General features: G+C 39.9%; 1 protein-coding gene and 1 long non-coding RNA gene across 2 annotated transcripts; both read left to right on the top strand.

The window, feature by feature from the left end:
- Window positions 1–7,395: 7,395 nt before the first annotated feature.
- LOC140860029 (uncharacterized) lies at window positions 7,396–8,339 on the top strand. The gene is made up of 3 exons (XR_012143576.1): window positions 7,396–7,459; window positions 7,548–7,576; window positions 8,177–8,339. It is a non-coding gene; the product is annotated as an uncharacterized lncRNA (long non-coding RNA).
- A 9,600-nt stretch (window positions 8,340–17,939) lies between these two features.
- Window positions 17,940–18,731, top strand: LOC140861465 (uncharacterized). Its single transcript, XM_073264487.1, has 3 exons — window positions 17,940–18,292; window positions 18,392–18,543; window positions 18,613–18,731. The coding sequence occupies exons 1-3, from the start codon at window positions 17,940–17,942 to the stop codon at window positions 18,729–18,731; spliced, it is 624 nt and encodes a 207-aa protein (XP_073120588.1).
- The last annotated feature ends 971 nt before the right edge of the window (window positions 18,732–19,702 follow it).

The raw sequence follows: 19,702 nt of genomic DNA, 5'->3' as shown, positions 1-19,702 counted from the left end.
GTTTTTGAAACAAAATAAATATTTTAAAAATAAAAAAAAAAATTTTGGGCAAAAACCCAGGCAGCGATTGGATCGCTGCCCAGGGGGGGGGGGGCAGCGATGGTCGCTGCCCTGCGCAGCGCTGGGCGCTGCACAGGGCGGCGCACGGCGCTGCCCAGCGCAGCGCTGGGCGCTGCGCAGGGCAGCGATGTGATCGCTGCCCTAGGGGCAGCCGGGCTGCCCGGCCCGACCCCATTAGGGCGCGGGCAGCCCGGGAATGTCCCGGGCGGCCCGCGGGAAAAATTAATTTTTTAATTTTTAAATTAAATTTTAATATGTTAAAATTCTATTTTTGGTCCGATCGAAAATTGTTTTTGATTGGTCCACGAGGCGTCGGATCGAATTGTTCGAGTCCGAAAATTTTAAAATTGATTTTTGGATAAATTTGAATTTTTGGAAAATTTAAATATTTTATCCGTTAAATTGAATTTTGAAATTAATTATTTTTGGTACAATTGATGATAAGATATGATCTTATGGATATATTGAGTAAAATATGATTTTATGTATAAAATTGGATTTTATAGATAAAATATGATTTTATTTGATAAAAAGATAAAATATGATTTTGTATGTAAAATAAGATTTTATATATAAAATATGATTTTATCCTTTTAAATTTAAATTTCCATTGCATGTTATCCAATAAATTAATTATGGGTCTGGTTTATGGCCCAATATGAATTGTCATATGTAATAAAAGTGGGCTTGGTTTATGGCCCGTTCCCACCCCTTAAAAATGTATCCCCTACTTGTCATTGTTATTTATTGTAAATACATTAGATTTAGTGGGAGATGAAGATTTGAAGATGGAGGTGGGCCCAGCAGACAATAAAGACAGAAAAAATGTAAATTGGAAGCAAAATGTAATAGGATTGCATTGCATACTGCATATTACCTAGGATTGGACTAAGACTCGTGATTGGCAACCACGGGTCGATTAGAAATGGAATCGATCATCCTATATAATATGTGATATTATTGTTGTATGCATGTTTTAGACAAAATTGTGTGAATCCGGCAAGCATACAAAATTTTAAAAATGATGAGACAAATTTTCAAAATTAAAATCCCTCATTTTAAATATGATTTAAAATTGATATCAAGATAAATAAAGGAAATTTAAATTTGTTTAAATGTTCCTACCTTCCATCAACGATCAATGTATGAGATGCTACCCGCGGATACGGTCCGGCTCATATTATTGGGGGGGCCCGTTCGTCGGAAAGCTGTACATTGGATCGACACATGTTGTAAGTTGGGTGGAACTCCCATGGGATCGGCTCATATTATTGGGGGATCCACATGGCGACCGTCCATCACAACATAATATTGATGGGTCATCTTGACATGTCACAATAAATGGCGTCATATTATTGGGCCCTTATTGGACATGAGGTAAAAACATGGAGGTTGCTTTGGAAGCAATTGGGCTCTACCTTTTGAAAATTATGGTTGGCTGATATTATTCGGGACCATAGTTTGTCAATTAGACTCCATGTTCTCACTAAGAAAAACAGTTTCCCGTTTTCACTAGAGGGTAGTGAAATCGTTAAAATAGTGGGAGTGAGATTCATAAAATAAATTTCGCCTATTTTATGTCTTAGTAAATTCATTAAACAATCATCGATTATTGTCTGTTTCAACTCAGTATTTCATTACAATGAATTCGTAATCCACATGTTCTCGAACAAAACAAACTTTCTGGCGCAACTATACGGAATGGTTCCATAAAGTCAAGATTGTCCTAAGTTCGGAAAAGAGTTTCTAAGTGTTAGAAAAGGCTTCCCCGAAAACAGCCCCGGCTAATGTAACTGCCGAAAGGTTGGCCGAACTAGAGAAATGGTTGGACCATGATCTCAAGGCAAAATGTTACATGCAAAATTGGACAAGTCTAAACAAGTTTGCCATTACTGCAAGAAACCCGGTCATTGAAAACGTAACTGCAAGAAATACCTCGAGCAGTTGCGAACTGCAAAGGGTATGTTTTACATTGAAATAAATGTTTTTCTTAATACTACTTCTTGGGTATTGGATATCAGATGTAGATCTCATATTTGCAATGAGTTGCAAATGATGACAAGAAGTCGCAGGCTTAGAATGGGTGAGACCCAGCTGAGGCTCGGAAATGGTTCCAGAGTTGAAGCTAAAGCTGTGGGAGATATTTATTTAATTTTGCAGAACGGTTTTAAGTTACTTTTGAGAGATGTTTTATTTGTTCCGGATTTGATTAAAAACATTATTTTTGTTTCTATGCTTGATAGAGATGGTTATTCTTACAATTTTGTGAATGGGATTTGCAATATTTACAAGAATGAATGTTTGATTGGAAATGGACAACTTGAAAATGATCTATATAACTTAAAACTAAATGACGTTCCAATAAATTATGTTGATAAACCGGCAACAACAAACAAAAGGAAAATCGATAGCCAAAACCCGGCAAACCTTTGGCATGCTAGGCTAGGTCATATTTCCTCAAGGAGGATGAACAAGCTAGTGGGAGAGGGCATGTTTGATATGTCTGATATTAACTCTCTACCTACTTGTGAATCCTGCCTGAAAGGAAAAATGACTAAATCTCCTTTTAAGGGGAAACCTGAGCATAGTCAAAATCTGTTGGATTTGATCCATACAGATGTTTGTGGTCCATTTAGAGTTGGTACTCAATATGGCCACACCTACTTCATTACCTTTACTGATGATTATTCTAGGTATGAGTATTTATATTTAATGAAATATAAGTCTGAAGCATTTAAAAAGTTCAAAGAATTCAAGGCTGAAGTAGAAAACAAGCTAGGTAAAATTATTAAAGCACTTCGATCGGATCGAGGTGGAGAATACTTAAGTATCGAGTTTTTGGACTATCTGAAAGAGAATGGGATTCTCTCTCAGTGGACTCCTCCTATGACACCACAACTTAATGGTGTATCGGAGCGTCGTAATCGAACTTTGTTGGACATGGTTCGGTCCATGATGAGCTTCACTGAGCTTCCACCTTTGTTTTGGGGCTATGCGCTTGAAACGGCGGTATTGTTGTTAAACAACGTCCACACTAAAGCAGTGGACAAAACACCATACGAGTTATGGAATGGCAAAGCTCCTAAGTATTCGTACTTGAGGATTTGGGGATGTCCTGCTTACGTGAAGCGGACAGTGGGAGATAAGTTGGATAGTCGATCCAGCTTATGTTATTTTGTAGGGTATCCGAAGAATTCAATCGGATATTATTTCTATTATCCTGCTGAAACAAAGGTGTTTGTTTCAAGAAATGCCACCTTCTTGGAGAAGGAGTTCTTATTGGATAAGAAAGGCGAGATGATGGAACTCGAAGAAATTCGAGAAGAACCCGAAATACAAAATAACGATCCTACACCTCAGGAACCATTGATAGACATGCCTGTACCTAGAAGATCCGAGAGGACTTCTAGACCTCCTATTCGATATGGTCTTCTTCTTGAAGGGGATCAAGATGAACCCGATGTTGGATGTGATCCAAGAAACTTCAAGGAAGCAATTTCTGATGTGGATTCAAATTTATGGCTTGAAGCTATGCAGTCGGAAATAGATTCGATGCATACAAACCAAGTTTGGTCTTTAGTAGATCCTCCCAATGGAATTGTTCCAATAGGGTGTAAATGGATCTACAAGAGAAAGCTTGGGCCTGATGGTAAGGTATTGACCTACAAGGCGCGATTGGTGGCGAAAGGTTATACTCAAAGACAAGGAGTTGACTATGATGAAACCTTTTCACCAGTTGCAATGTTCAAGTCCATAAGAATCCTTATTGCCATAGCTTCGTGGTATGACTATGAGATATGGCAAATGGATGTGAAGACTGCTTTTCTTAATGGAGACATTAAGGAAGAAATATATATGAAGCAGCCTGAGGGGTACACATCCATGGGAAGCGAGCATAAGGTATGCAAGCTTCAGAGATCAATTTATGGTCTAAAACAAGCATCAAGAAGTTGGAACCAGAAATTTGATGAAACAATAAAGGATTTTGGTTTCATCAAGAACCCGGAGGAACCATGCGTGTACAAGAAAGTAGTTAAGGATGTTGTGACATTCTTAGTACTTTATGTTGATGACATCCTACTCATTGGGAATGACGTAGGGATGTTGCAGTCAACAAAGATATGGTTATCAGGTAGATTCTCGATGAAGGATTTGGGTGAGGCATCCTATATTCTAGGGATACAGATCTATAGAGATAGATCTAAGAGAATGATAGGACTCACTCAGTCAACCTACATCGACACCATATTAAAACGGTTTTCAATGGATGGGTCCAAGAGAGGACATCTACCCATGTGTCATGGAGTTTCTCCATCCAAGTCTATGTGTCCCAAGACTGATGAAGAGATAGAGAAAATGACACATGTACCATATGCGTCAGCCATAGGTAGTATCATGTATGGGATGATATCTACCAGACCGGATGTAGCATTTGCTCTGAGTGTCACGAGCAGATATCAAGCTAATCCCGGTCAAATGCATTGGAAAGCCGTGAAGGACATTCTTAAGTACTTACGAAGGACTAAGAATATGTTCATGGTATATGGAGGAAGAGAACTAAAATTGGAAGGCTATACCGACTCTAGCTTCCAAAGTGACGTGGATGACTCGAAGTCAACCTCTGGATTTGTGTTCATGCTCAATGGCGGTGCTGTCTCTTGGAAGAGTTCCAAGCAGGATACCACAGCGGATTCCACCACTGAGGCAGAATACATTGCAGCATCAGCTGCTGCTAAAGAGGCCGTTTGAATGAGGAATTTCGTCCAAGAGTTGGGCGTTATTCCTGAAGTTGTTGGTCCAGTCCCGGTGTACTGTGACAACACGGGTGACGTTGCTCAGGAAAAGGAACCAAGGTCTCATCAAAGATCCAAACACGTACTGAGAAAATACCACATCATCCGGGAGATTGTGGAAAGAGGAGACATCACTGTCGAAAGAGTGGCCTCTGCAGACAATATCGCTGATCCACTTACTAAGCCCTTGCCAAGACCATTATTTGACAAACATCGCGAAGCAATGGGTCTACGTAGAATGACTAGTTGGCTATAGGGCAAGTGGGAGATTGAAAGAGTGGGTGCCCGGTGAGCCAACTTGTGGCTAAGGGCTTTGATGACTCTTTGTATAAACAATCTTTTGTTTAATATTATTTACACTTTTATTAATGGCAATGACTTTATCTTTCTTCATATTGTTATATTGTGATATACTATTGTTGTTTTGATAAAGACCTTGAATATACTATAGTGTATGTAAGATATGGTAGAACATGGGGATGTCTATCATGAAACACATCTTATAGTCACTGTATATTCTAAACTGTTCCTAGTCGATTGAGCCGTCCGATAATAAGGATAAGGATCGCTCGAGTTTGAGACTAGCATTTGCGATGCAGAGTACCACGTTTCATTGGTAAGGAACATAGAGATGTTCGAAGCATGCAAATGGATATTCATACGATGAATGATCGAACTACCCTATCCGGACTTTCCAAGTGGTTATCACTTATCGAGTGGATAAAGTCCGCGGTTTTGGTTGTACACCATTAGTCCTTACTACTTGAAACATCATTGAGACTCTATATGCTAGTACTGTGCTTTGACTCGTTTACCGACTCTATTGGGGTCATCAGGTGTCGGGATTGGGTACAGTTACAACACATATAGGAGTCGATGCTTTGTTATCAAGGATTCACCACATACTTGCGAGTGTGGATATCCTATGCGATCTGAGGAGATATTAGTGTGACGAATCTCTGGCCAGAGTACATGATGTGTTTTAAGAAATGATTTCTTAGTAACACATGCGATGTCACTATTTGATCTTCAAGATGTATTGCATAGTTATCGAATCTCGAACGACTCTCGATTTACCAATGGTTGTTGATTCGATCGGGATATATGGATGAAGGGACCGTACTGTACGTTAACCAAAATCTATTGGTTCTTGCAGGTACTATCAGTGATACCTAGGGAATCATGGGGCGATGTTGCTAGGCGCTCTTACCATGATTCGATGGGCAAGTCGGAAATTGTTGTTCCGAGTCACAAGGAGTTGTGAGCCCACGGCTAGCTGTATCCCTGAACCATTGAGGGTCACACAGAGTAATGGATTTTTAATCCCCGTTGAGATAGTTAAATTTAAAGAGTTAAATTTAATGAACAAAGAAGTTGGACTTCTTAATTATGAGTAGAGGAGTAAGATTTCCTAAAATGACATAGGGATGGGCATTTTTGGAAATCACTGAATTCGGATTCAGAAAAATTTATCTTGACTTTAAAAGGTGCAGAAATGGTTTCTGTGCACATTGGTGAAATCGGTTTATCAATCGAAGTCACGATGAATTTTATATTAATTTCTGAACATGCGGGCTTTGCTTGTCGGGCTTGAACTTATGACTAATGGGCCCTAAGCTGTTAGTGGCCTACATTATAAATAAGTTATTGCAGTACAGAAATTACAAACAACAGGTCACAATTTTCGAAAACCCTAGTATTTTTCTCTCAATAGTGGCCGCCCCCCTTCTCCCCTCTGCTCGGAAAATCCAGTCTGTGAATTTTGAATTGCAGTCTGGTTTAACGGATCAAATTCGTTAATCTCTTCGTAGAAACTTCTGATAGATTTTCTAGTGCAATCTATCAGAGGGATTAAATATCCGTTCGTGGACCTGATTGAAGAACAGTTCGTCCATCAGTTCCAGGGATATACAACAAGAGCAGAGCAATCTGTTGGTGTCCAAAAATCTCGATTCGAGATTAAAGGTAAAAATTTATAATCGTTATTTAATTTTTACACACACACAATTTAATCGTAAGGTTGATACCCATTATGGAATCGTTCCATATAAAATTTTTAAAACTTGCGCTGCACCGGGTATCAATCCTGATTGATCTGATCGCCGCAGTTCTCCAACAGGCAGTTTAGCGATCACTGCAACGTGAGCTCCGTTATATCGTAAGTTTTTCTACGATCGAATACATTCTAGTTTTTGGATGTTGTTAGAATCGTTCGAGATTCGAGTATGTTGTTCTTGACAGAGTTCTGGTCGTTTATTATCTGTCGATTTTTGAAATACAGCGATGTTCGGAATTGTTATGATTTTTCTTATTATTTTCGAAAACCTTGATTTTGTGATGTGTTGGGATTGTGTTGAAATTGAGGTTTGAGGATTGGAATGAGTTTATTGAGTTGTTTTTTTGCTGTCTGCATTTTTGGTTTGATCAGTTTTAGCCGTTATGCCGTCAGTTTGAGATTTGGATATCGGTTTGATGTTTTGAGTTATACCGAGTTTAATATGAGTTTTGATATCGATTTTGATCACTATGACTTCTTCTGATAGATTGATTTGAAGTCCTGGAAGTTGAGAGCCTTACAGCTTTGATCAGTTGGAAGAGTTGAGCCGGTATAGTGTCGATGTTATTTTTTATTTCTCGATGGATTTGGATAGATTTTGATTGAAGGAACTTTGATTGAGAATTGTTGTTTTACAGATCGACGACTGTGAACAACACGAAGAAAGGTATAAGATTACTTTGGAATGGAATAGGACGATTAACTCGAATCCGAATTGATTCGAGTGTCCTAGAAGAAATCACATATTGCATGTTTATGTGCTTATGTGCTTATTTGAATATATGTCTGAATTGTTATTTGAATGCATTAAATTCATGTGTATTCATATTGAGCCGAATTGATTATTCATTTTGAATTAGACGATCTAGAGATTGTAGTCGAGTGACTTGGTAGGCGATTTACTACTTCGTTGTTTAACTCACTATAATGCTCTGGAATCTAGAGTATTAAAATATGCCTCGTCCACCTCGAGAGGGAAGTCGGTGTGATTGTAGGATGTTTTAACCTCGGGATCCCAAACCGAAGAAAGAAAGAAAGAATAGAAGAATTTCATTCGATTATATGAGTCTGATAATCCAGAAGTTTTAAAGACATGCATATTATTTTAATTCAGTACTTGATTGGATTAATTGATTATATGAAGAATGAATTCATATTATGACTTGATATGCTTATTTGATAGCATGTTAGTCTCTTTTACTGGGAATATCAATTCTCACCGGATTATCCGGTTGTTGTCTTTGTTTGTATGTGTACTAGGCAACAGGTGGGGCAGGTACCAGTCAGAGACCACGTGGATAGAGGATCGAGAGATTAGAAGTGAGGCTTGGTTTTTTAGAAGTCGAATGTATTCAAACTTTTGATGTTTTGTAATGCATGCGAATCTAGTTATGTTTTGAAGTAATTACTAGACTCAAACCTTGGTTGTATCTTGTTGTATCGAGTAGTCAAGATTATGTTTGAATTTGGATTGATGCATGTTGTTATGATTATTGATTGGATTGAGTTTGTAAGGAAAGGCATTCCATGTTCTAAAATTTTCTGGGCAAGGGGGTGCGCTCGATCCTAGGTTATTGCAGGATTGAGCGCGGCCCCTGTGATTTCTGAGGCAGAGAGTTTCACAAAATGGTGCACTCGATCCTGGATTTTTGTCGGATCGAGCGTGGCACACTGCTTTTTCTCGGCAGAGAGTTTTGAAATTTGGTGCGCTCGATCCTGGACTTTTATAGGATCGAGCGCAGCACTATTCACCAGAAAAAAAAAATTTTACTTGTTGCCTTATCTTATAGATGGTGCATGATAATTGTTTATATTATCTTAAAGATAGAAGATTAGAACCGAGGCCTCACATTAAGTGGTATCAAAGAGATAATTTTCTGGATTTTATTTCTAGAAGTGAGCGGGGTAGATCGAGTCCGCTTGACCTTAATTTCTCGCATGTGCTTGATTAATTCTCTGATTAAAGAATATGCGAGCATGCTTTATTGATTGAAAATTATTTGAATTACTTGACTCGGTGATTTAAATAATAAAGCATGAGTTAATTGAGATATGAATTGTATTCATACATTTGATCTGAGTTCCATCTTTGAATCGAATAAGAAGATCAGAGGTTTTGAGACATTGAAATGATGAGATGTGAATTGAATTATCCGTGTTCTAACCCTGCCAATTTAGATGGGTACTCGAAGAAGGCTAGACATGAATACTCCACCAATTATCCCTACGACAGAAACTCCACCGGTTACGACTCCTCCGTTGGTTCCGGGTAATAGAGCGGTGGTGCAGATGGATGATTCAATCACGCCTATGGAAGCCTTACTGAAGATGTTCCAATCTTTTAGGCCGCCGTATTTGAATGGGAAGGAAAATCCGGTCGATTGCGAGAGTTGGTTGGAGGATATTGATCAGCTCTTTGAGTCGCTTGACTACTCTGATGACCGCAGAACTAGACTGGTAATGCATCAACTACAGGGAGTGGCAAAGAGTTGGTGGATGACTACCAAAAGATCCAAAGAGAATAAAGGTACGGCAATTACTTGGGCACTTTTCAGAGCAGAGTTCTATAAGAGATTCTTTCCGGTTTCCTATCTAAAGGACAAGGTGCCGAGTTTGCAAATTTGAGGCAAGGTAGCATGAGTATTGAGGATTATGTTACAAAGTTTGACAGTTTGTTGAGGTTCGCTCCGCATATTGCCGACAACGAAGAGGCAAAAACATACCAGTTCATTAATGGTTTGCACCCTGATATCTTTATTCTGGTAAATACTGGGAGGCCAGATAATTTTTCTGATGCGATGGATCAGGCTAAGGGAGCAGAAGCGGGACTGATGAGAAAGAGGGAGAATCAGTACTAGCCTCAACAGCAGCAATAGAGGCAGTATCAGAATCAACCATAGATGAATGAGGGTGGTAGCAGTGGTGGTAGCAAGAAGAACTATTTCCGTCCCAAGGGGAAGCAGTTCAAGAATTCGGGAAGCACTTCTTCAAGCTCGAGTGGCTCGAGACAGTTCAGTTCTGGACAGGGTTCAGGATCATCTAGAGCTTTGTGTAGCAATTATGGAGGACGGCACTCCAGTGAGCAATGCAAAGGAATTTTTGGGAACTGCTATATCTGTAAACAGACAGGACATTATGCCAGACAGTGTCCTCAGAAAGGTTTTGACCAGACTCAGAGTGGGAATGCCTCTCGACAGTCATCTCAGCCTAGGAGACAGGCTACTATGGTTCACTCCTTCCAACCACAACAGCAGAACCATCAGGGAGGTAATCAAAGTTCGAACCAACCTTCCCGACCACAGGCTAGAGTGTTTTCTCTGAACGAAGATGAGGCTCAAGCTGCACCGAATGATGTGATTATAGGTAACTGTAAGATTTTTGGTTATCCTACGTTTATTCTGATAGATACAGGTGCATCTCATTCTTTCTTATCTGAGAACTTTATTTTGATGCATGCCTTGCCTGTGGAGCCTATGTCTGCTTTTGTATCTGTTATTTCACCTTAGGGTGAAGGTTTTGTGTCGAAGAATTTGGTTAGGAACTGCGAGTTGAGTTTTGATGGGAATTCGATTGAGTGTGACTGTATTGTACTTAGTATGTCTGATTTTGATTGCATAGTTGGAATAGATGTGTTGACTAAATACAGGGCTACCGTGGACTGTTTTCAGAAAGTAGTTCGGTTCAGACCCGTTATGACAGATGAATGGAGATTCTTCGGTAAGGGTTCTCGTTCAAAAATTCCTTTGATATCTGTCTTATCTATGACTAGATTATTACAGAGAGGAGCCGAAGGATTTCTTGTTTATGAGATCGATATTCTGAAGTCTAGCCCTGAGCTGAACGATATACCAGTGGTTATGGAATTCCCTGATGTGTTTGCAGATGAAATTCCGGGTTTGCCACCGATTAGGGAGATTGAATTCGGAATTGATTTGACGACAGGTACTCAGCCAATTTCGAAATCTCCATACCGAATGGCTCCGATCGAATTGAAAGAACTGAAAGAGCAATTGGAAGATTTGATTGCCAAGGGATACATTAGACCGAGTGTGTCGCCTTGGGGTGCTCCTGTTCTGTTTGTGAGGAAGAAGGATGGCTCTATGAGACTCTGCATCGACTACCGCCAACTGAATCAAGCGACGGTGAAGAACAGGTATCCTTTACCGCGTATCGATGACCTACCTTTTTGACTAGTTTCAGGGTTCTTGTATCTATTCAAAGATAGATTTGAGGTCTGGGTATCATCAACTGAGATTTCGTGAAGAGGATGTTCCTAAGACTGCGTTTCGAACGAGGTATGGCCACTTTGAATTTCTTGTCATGTAGTTCGTTTTGACTAACGCCCCAGCAGTCTTTATGGGATTGATGAACCAAATCTTTCAGCGTTTTCTTGATGAGTTTGTGATTATTTTCATTGATGATATCTTAATCTATTCTAAGAGTCGTGCCGAGCATGTAGAGCATCTGAGAACAGTTTTGCAGATTTTGAGGACAGAACAGTTATTCGCCAAGCTTTCGAAGTGTGAGTTTTGGCTTGACAGAGTTGTCTTTCTGGGGCACATTATTTCAGGAGAAGGGATTACTGTTGATCCCAGCAAGATAGAAGCAGTGATGAACTGGCGAAGGCCGACTTTGGTGCCTGAGATCCGCAGCTTTATGGGTTTAGCAGGGTACTATCGCAGATTTATTTAGGGTTTTTCTTCTATTGCGAAGCCTATTACCCAGCTGACTCAGAAGAATGCTCCTTTTCTGTGGACAGATGATTGTGAAGCCAGTTTTGTTGAGTTAAAGAAGAGATTAACCAGTGCCCCGATTCTTTCTATTCCATCTGGTTCTGGAGGTTTCACAGTTTATTGCGATGCTTCTCATCTAGGTATCGGATGTGTTCTTGTGCAGAAGAAGCACGTGATAGCATATGCGTCGAGGCAGTTGAAACCGCACGAGACTCGCTATCCAGTTCATGATCTTGAACTCGCTGCTATTGTTTTTGCCTTGAAGATCTGGTGTCACTATCTCTACGGTGAGTCTTTCAAGATCTTTTCCGACCATAAGAGTCTGAAGTACTTGTTTTCGCAGACAGAATTGAATATGAGACAGAGAAGATGGCTAGATGCTTTGAGACGCAAGCTTTGCTCTTTATCTCTTTCGACGATCGGTTTTTCTCGTTTGATCGATGACTGTTGTACTTCTGGGTTGGAGTTTGAATCAGATAGGAATCCGATCAGAGTTTGTGCGATTCAGGCCGAGCCAGAGTTGTTTGTGTCGATCAGAGAAGCACATAAATCAGATGAGAGTATTCAGAATTCGATAGAGAAGGTGAGATTAGGACACCAGTCTGAGTTTCAGGTCAGAGATGATGTTTTATTTGTGAATAGCCGTATTTTTGTGCCTGAGATTGATGAGTTAAGATAGCGTATTCTGAGAGAGGCGCATTGTAGTCGGTTCAGTGTTCATCCCAGAGGCCGAAAGATGTATAACGACTTGAAAAGTCAGTTCTGGTGGAAGAAGTTGAAGAAGGATGTGGTGAGGTTTGTATCTCATTGTTTGAACTGTCAGCAGGTTAAAGCTGAGAGAAAGAGACCAGGTGGGCTTCTGCACAGTCTGTCTATTCCAGAATGGAAGTGGGATCATATTTCGATGGATTTCGTCACGAAACTACCCCGATCGGTTCGAGGATGCGATGCTATTTGGGTAGTGATTGATAGGTTGACGAAGTCTGCTTGCTTCATTCCTTATCGGATGACGTACCGCCATGATCAGATGGCCGATTTGTATGTCAGAGAAATTGTCAGATTGCACGGGGTACCGAGATCGATTGTTTTTGACCGAGATCCTCGGTTTACTTCTCATTTTTGGCACAGCCTGCAAGAGGCTCTTGGTACTAAGTTGCATCTGAGTATAGCTTATCATCCTCAGACCGACGGTCAGTCTGAGCGGACGATTCAGACTCTGGAGGATATGTTACGAGCAGTGGTGCTTGACTTTGGCACTACTTGGCAAGATTCTTTGCCTCTCGTTGAGTTTTCGTACAACAACAGCTTCCAGATGAGTATAGGAATGGCACCCTTTGAAGCGTTGTACGGAAAGAAGTGCAGATCTCCTCTGTACTGGGATGAGATGTCTGAGTCCCTAGACTTGGGACCAGATATGATTCGTGATATGGCTGAGCAGGTGAAGATTATTCGGTTGAGAATGAAGACTGCTCAGGACCGACAAGCGAAGTATGCAAATATCCGTCGCAGACCTCTATCTTTTGATCAGGGAGACCGAGTATTCTTGAAGATTTCTCCGTTTAGAGGTACTGTTAGATTTGGAAAGAGAGGGAAGTTGTCACCAAGATTGATCGGTCCGTATGAGATTTTACAGAAGATAGGCGATCTAGCCTACCGATTAGCACTTCCTCCTTCTTTATCTGGTATTCATGACATCTTTCATATCTCTATGCTGCGGAAGTATCATCCAGATCCTTCTCATGTTCTTCAACCTGATGAAGCCGAACTTGATGAAACTCTGAGTTATTTCGAGAGACCGATTCAGATCCTTGACAGAAAGGAGAAACAACTCAGAACCAAAACGATTCCTTTGGTGAAAGTTCAGTGGAGTCATCAAGGAGTCGAAGAAGCGACTTGGGAGACAGAATCTGATATGAGGCAGAGATTTCCGGATTTGTTTATCTGATGTGAGTTCTTAATTCTATTCTTGAATTCTTAATTTTCTTCTTATGAGTTGATATTGATGATTTCGAGGACGAAATCTTTTCTTAGAGGGGGAGAATTGTAACGCCCCGTTTTTATCTTAAATGAGTTTATTTTAGTTAATCGTAGATTACAAAGTTCACGAGCCGACTTAATTTTGATCAGGGTCCTATTTGCAAATTTTGGAAATTTCAGGGACTAAAATGCAAATAATGGATTATATATATATTCTTGTCTAGTTTGACTTGGTCCATTAATTCTCCTCCTTCCTCAAGCACGCCTCCTCCATTGAAGCCGACCCAAATAAGTTTCCAAGCTTTGTGATTTCATTCCGAGCTCGATCCGGCCGTTAGAATCTATTTCTGAAGGCAGTTTAGCGATCACTGCAACGAGAGCTCCGTTATATCGTAAGTTTTTTTACGATCGGATACATTCTAGTTTATGGATGTTGTTAGAATCGTTCGAGATTCGAGTATGTTGTTCTTGGCAGAGTTCTGGTCGTTTATTATCTGTCGGTTTTGAAATAGAGCGACGTTCGGAATTGTTATGATTTTTCTTATTATTTTCAAAAACCTTGATATTGTGATGTGTTGGGATTGTGTTGAAATTGAGGTTTGAGGATTGGAATGAGTTTATTGAGTTGTTGTTTTGCTGTCTGCATTTCCGGTTTGATCAGTTTTAGCCGTTATGCCGTCAGTTTGATATTTGGATATCGGTTTGATGCATTAGATTCATGTGCATTCATATTGAGCCGAATTGATTATTTATTTTGAATTAGACGATCTAGAGATTGTAGTCGAGTGACTTGGTAGGCGATTTACTACTTCGTTGTTTAACTCACTATAATGCTCTGGAGTCTAGAGGATTAAAATATGCCTCGTCCACCTCGAGAGGGAATTCGGTGTGATTGTAGGATGTTTTAACCTCGGGATTCCAAATCGAAGAAAGAAAGAAAGAATAGAAGAATTTCATTAGATTATATGAGTCTGATCATCCAGAAGTTTTAAAGACATGCATATCATTTTAATTCAGTACTTGATTGGATTAATTGATTATATGAAGAATGAATTCATATTATGACTTGATATGTTTATTTGATAGCATGTTAGTCTCTTTTACTGGGAATATCAATTCTCACCGGATTATCCGACTGTTGTCTTTGTTTGTATGTGTACTTGGCAACATGTGGGGCAGGTACCAGTCAGAGACCACGTGGATAGAGGATCGAGAGATTAGAAGTGAGGCTTGGTTTTTAGAAGTCGAATGTATTCGAACTTTTTATGTTTTGTAATGCATGCGAATCTAGTTATGTTTTGAAGTAATTACTAGACTCAAACCTTGGTTGTATCTTGTTGTATCGAGTAGTCAAGATTATGTTTGAATTTGGATTGATGCATGTTGTTATGATTATTGATTGGATTGAGTTTGTAAGGAAAGGCATTCCATGTTCTAAAATTTTCTGGGCAAGGGGGTGCGCTCGATCCTAGGTTATTGCAGGATCGAGCGCGGCCCCTGTGATTTCTGAGGCAGAGAGTTTCACAAAATGGTGCACTCGATCCTGGATTTTTGTCGGATCGAGCGTGGCACACTTCTTTTTCTCGGCAGAGAGTTTTGAAATATGAGTTATCAAATTCCTTTCCATGATCAATTCTAATCCTTTCAACTATTAAGGTATGCAAACTTGTGATATTATTAAACAATTTCTTAAAAACATCAAAAGTTTCTGACTTTTCCTAATAAATCTTACCCTTTTAAAACGATAAAAATCATCTACACATACCAAAGAATATTTATTACCTCCATAACTCTCAACTTCCACAGGACCCATCAAATCTATATGTAAAAATTCAAGACACCGTGTTGTCCCACAGTGTTGTAACACGGGGTGCGACACACGGGTTTGCTTATCTTTTTGGAATTCACCAAAGATGTATGGAACACCAGATTTTAGATTTGGCAATCCTCTAACAGCTTAAAACTTACTCAAATTTTTTAGAGTCTTGAAATTCACATGACCAAGCTTTTGGTGTCATAAACTAAAATCATCAACATTTGAGTGTCTACAGGCCAATTCCTCACCGAGTTGGTAGCAATTAAATTCTGATCTTGTACCTGTAATAAAACATTTGTTAGAAATATCAAACACTTCACAAGTATTCTTATCAAACTTCACATGCAAGTCATCATCACATAATTTACTAATCAAAATTAAATTCACATTTAGTCCTTCAACATGTAGCACATTTTGAAGCTTTGGAAATCCTTCCACATTGAGAGTTCTCTTGCCAACAATTCTTTCTTTCGCACACCTCCATAGGTAACCTTACCACCATTTTGTTCAACGCAGTCCGTGAGGTGATCTTTCAAACCTGTCATGTGCCGAGAACTTCCACTATCAAAATATTTCCTGCAGTGTTAGCTTTCAAGGAAGTATAAATAACAAAACACTTAACATCAGACTTTTTTACCAAATTTTCTTCGCAGTAGGTCCTTTTTTGCCAGTTTTGCGCTTGGTGTTGTGCAACACATGAGGCAACACCTGCTTGGATTCCCACACTAGATAATAATTTTTGAGCTTAGGACAAAACGGCCTGATGTGACTAGGTTTGTAGTAACCCAGATTCCATTTTAAGATAATAATATGATAAACTTGATTAAGAGTTAGTATTTAACCAATTCAAGGGCTTAATCGGGCTTCATAAGCAAGAATTGGACTTCCGAAGTTTGGCCAAGATCGGACGGTCCGAACCCAGTTTGGACAATCCAAATCCTGTGAATCGGAAGCTGCAATGATGAGCATATTTACTTCGATGGTAAGTCGGGATCGGATGGTCCAAACTCCTTCAGCCAACAATGCACGATGACTAAGCCATGAGTTTTGACAAGTGTCGGACATAGAGCAGTTCTGATGGTCCAATCCCAACTTCGGATGCTCTGAACCTGACGGGTCACACATGCAAGCAGGGAGTTTGATCGGACGCTCCGAACCCTAGAACGGAGGCTCCGAAGGTGGCCGAGTTTGGGGGCTATAAATAGGGGTCATTTGTATTCATTTTGAATTACGAATTCCCAAGTTTCCTTCTTAAGTTATATAGTGTTTTGAGGGCCCTATCGGTTTATAGAGAGGTTCTGCAATAACAAGGTGTTGTTATAGTCCTCCAGAACAATCGACTCCAAAGGACTGACTATGGACGAAGGTATGGTGCGGGAATCTTATTAAATTTTGGGAGTACTTAGTAGCTTAGTTAAGGCTTATAGAACTTGTATATATACGGTGAACTTTTGAATATAGGCTTGGAACCTAGGTCCTATTAGACTTGAACTAGCCTAGAGGTACGTACACATTGAATGAGATTGTCAGCGATTATACATTTTCATATGTTGCATTTTCTTGGCATTATTATGCGGCATGATATATGTTTTACTGCTTTCCATATTCATATGTCATGTGCACATACACTTTGAGCATGTACCTTGATATACCTTGATTATAGAGCCGCTCAGCTCTATACTTGTATATAGTCTGTCATTGGGAGTACCGCGACGGCGGGGACATGTATGTCTGATTACTCCGGTGTATTAGACGAGTGTGGTTATACCTAGAGGTTGATCCACGAGGTTGCAGCACTCATATGGCGCCTGTACTGAGCACGACTTATCAGATGACCCGTTACCAGTCATCACAGTTGCATGCATCATATACTTATGTTTACTCATGTTTACGTATTGGGCGTTAGTCGTTCACGTCCTATTTGTTATCTTGGACACCCCATTCCACAGGGCAGGTTTCAGAATGGACGGAGCTGGGAGTTTGAGACAGGACTAGGAAGAAGGAGCCTTGAAGAGTTATTATACAGCAGGATTTGATATTGCTGTATAATGTTTACTTTCTAGTTGTTTCGATTTGGTTGTATCACAACAGTATTAAGACTTGAATTTTTGTATTTAGTTATGTAAATTATGGGTTATGTTTCCGCATGTTTTACTCTGTTAAGTTTTTATATTTTAATTAAGATTAATGCATGTCATAGTTTCCAGTTAGTAGGTGATTCAATGCAGGGTCACTATATTTGTGGTATCAGAGCATGCATAGATGCATAGATTTTGAGATTAGTACTTGGGATTTAGTCTAGATTTAATACTATTGCGCATTTGGGATTTTGAAATGTGCAAATCTTTTCAGGTATGACTGATAAAGGAGATGAGAGCCATGGAAATGTTGGCCAGGTGGGAGGTCATCATCATCATCATCATGAGGATAGGCATCGTTATCACCACGAGGGTAGACGTCGCTATTCCATCAATAAATTTATGCAAGTAGGACCAAAACCCTTGATGGGAGGCAAGAATCCCGAGGAGGCAAGAAACTGGATGGCCAGAATTGAGAGTGATTTTCAAGCTTTGGAGTGTACTGAGGAGCAGAAGATGGAGGTTCTAGAGTTTGTTCTAGATGGATGTGCACGATTATGGTGGGACGCAAAGGCTGCTTTGGAGCGTACTGAGAGGAGACGGGTGACTTGGGAGGATTTCCGCCAGCAGTGTCAAAAATCATATTTTCCTCCCTTTTTTCGTCAGGCACGATCTATGGAGTTGCTAATGCTGAGGCATGGATCTATGACTATTGATAAATATCAGCGGCGATTCATTGATCTGCTACCTTACAGTCCCCATATCAATAAGATTGATGCGTCCAAATATGATCTATTTTTGCAAGGCTTGAATCAGGATATCTATTCACAGGTTGTTGTTTGTGATGATCCGACATAATACGAGACTTTGGTTAATAGGTATCGGCAAGTGGAGAACAGCAATAGGCGGGCACAGCTGATGATGACAGGACAGCCTGGTGGATTATTTGGGCCTGGGGCTCAATCTGTTGTGCAGTCTGGTTCTACTTCTTCTTTTACTACTACTTCTTCTGGTTCTCGTGGTTCACGAGGTATGTTCTGATTTGGGAAGAAGAAGAAAGATGATTGTTGTACTCACTGTGGTGGGAAACATCCTACAGCATCATGTCGGAAAGCATCTGGTGCTTGTTTTATCTGTGGCGAGCAAGGGCATCTGCGGAGAGATTGTCCTACTCATATGGGAACTGCTAGTGGATCGGGATCACAGGCTGGATCTTAGGCTTTTACTCATCTACGTCAGCAGCCAGCACCACCTAGTTCTTCTAGTCTTCGCCCACGCACTCAAGGGCAGGTATTTTCTCTTTCTCAAGATCAGGCTATAAAGGAAAGCGATCGCGTGTTGGCAGGTATCTTTTTGTTATGTGGTATTCCTGCACTTGTTTTAATTGATATTGGAGCATCGTATACCTTTATTTCTAGCCATTTTGTTAAGAGACTGATAAGTGAATTTTGTGTGCATTATTTCGTGTTATTTTTATGTCTATTTTGTGTGCATTCATATTATTTTATGTGTGTGTTTATGTGTTTTAGTTTATGTGTGTGCAGTTCACTCTCCGGGTTAATTTTGTAGGAAAATGGATTGTTGAAGAACGAATTACGGAGCAGCCTTGGTCAAAAAAATCATATTTAATTCTAGAGATATCCAAATCCGATATCCATTGTTCAAAATGAAATTCAAGGTGTTTTGAAGCAGCTGTCCACATTTCCACTCAATCCGACGGTTACAACTCAAGATATGAATTTTTCGAAATCATCGCGCGCAGCAGAAAATGTTAGGTGCTCAAGCGAGATTTGAACTCGCTCGAGCGCGAGTTGCAATTCCAGAAATCTTATTTACATGGCACGCTCGAGCGAGAATTCCACTCGCTCGAGCGCGTTTTCCGCCGTCAGATATGTTTGAGAATTATATGGTTGGAAGGAAATTAATTGGTAGGGGTTCCGGATCATATAAATAGAAGATATATCATATTTTTGTGGTTCCGAAGTTCCAGAACATAGACAACACAAGGGAGGCGGCTACAAGGCTTGGGAAAGAAGATTTCTCTTTTCTTTTCTTCTTCTTTTTATTTTTGAATTATTGTTTTCAGTTATTGAGTAGTTTTTCTTCAACCAAGACGGTGTGATTGGGCCGTAAAATTCATGTAGAAAACTTGGATGTTTATTTGGATTTTTCAGACTTGATTTTATTTT

The sequence above is a fragment of the Henckelia pumila genome, chromosome 4 (genome assembly GCF_033568475.1).
Source record: "Henckelia pumila isolate YLH828 chromosome 4, ASM3356847v2, whole genome shotgun sequence".
Classification (NCBI taxonomy): domain Eukaryota; kingdom Viridiplantae; phylum Streptophyta; class Magnoliopsida; order Lamiales; family Gesneriaceae; genus Henckelia; species Henckelia pumila.
This window is presented reverse-complemented; position numbering and strand designations above follow the sequence as displayed.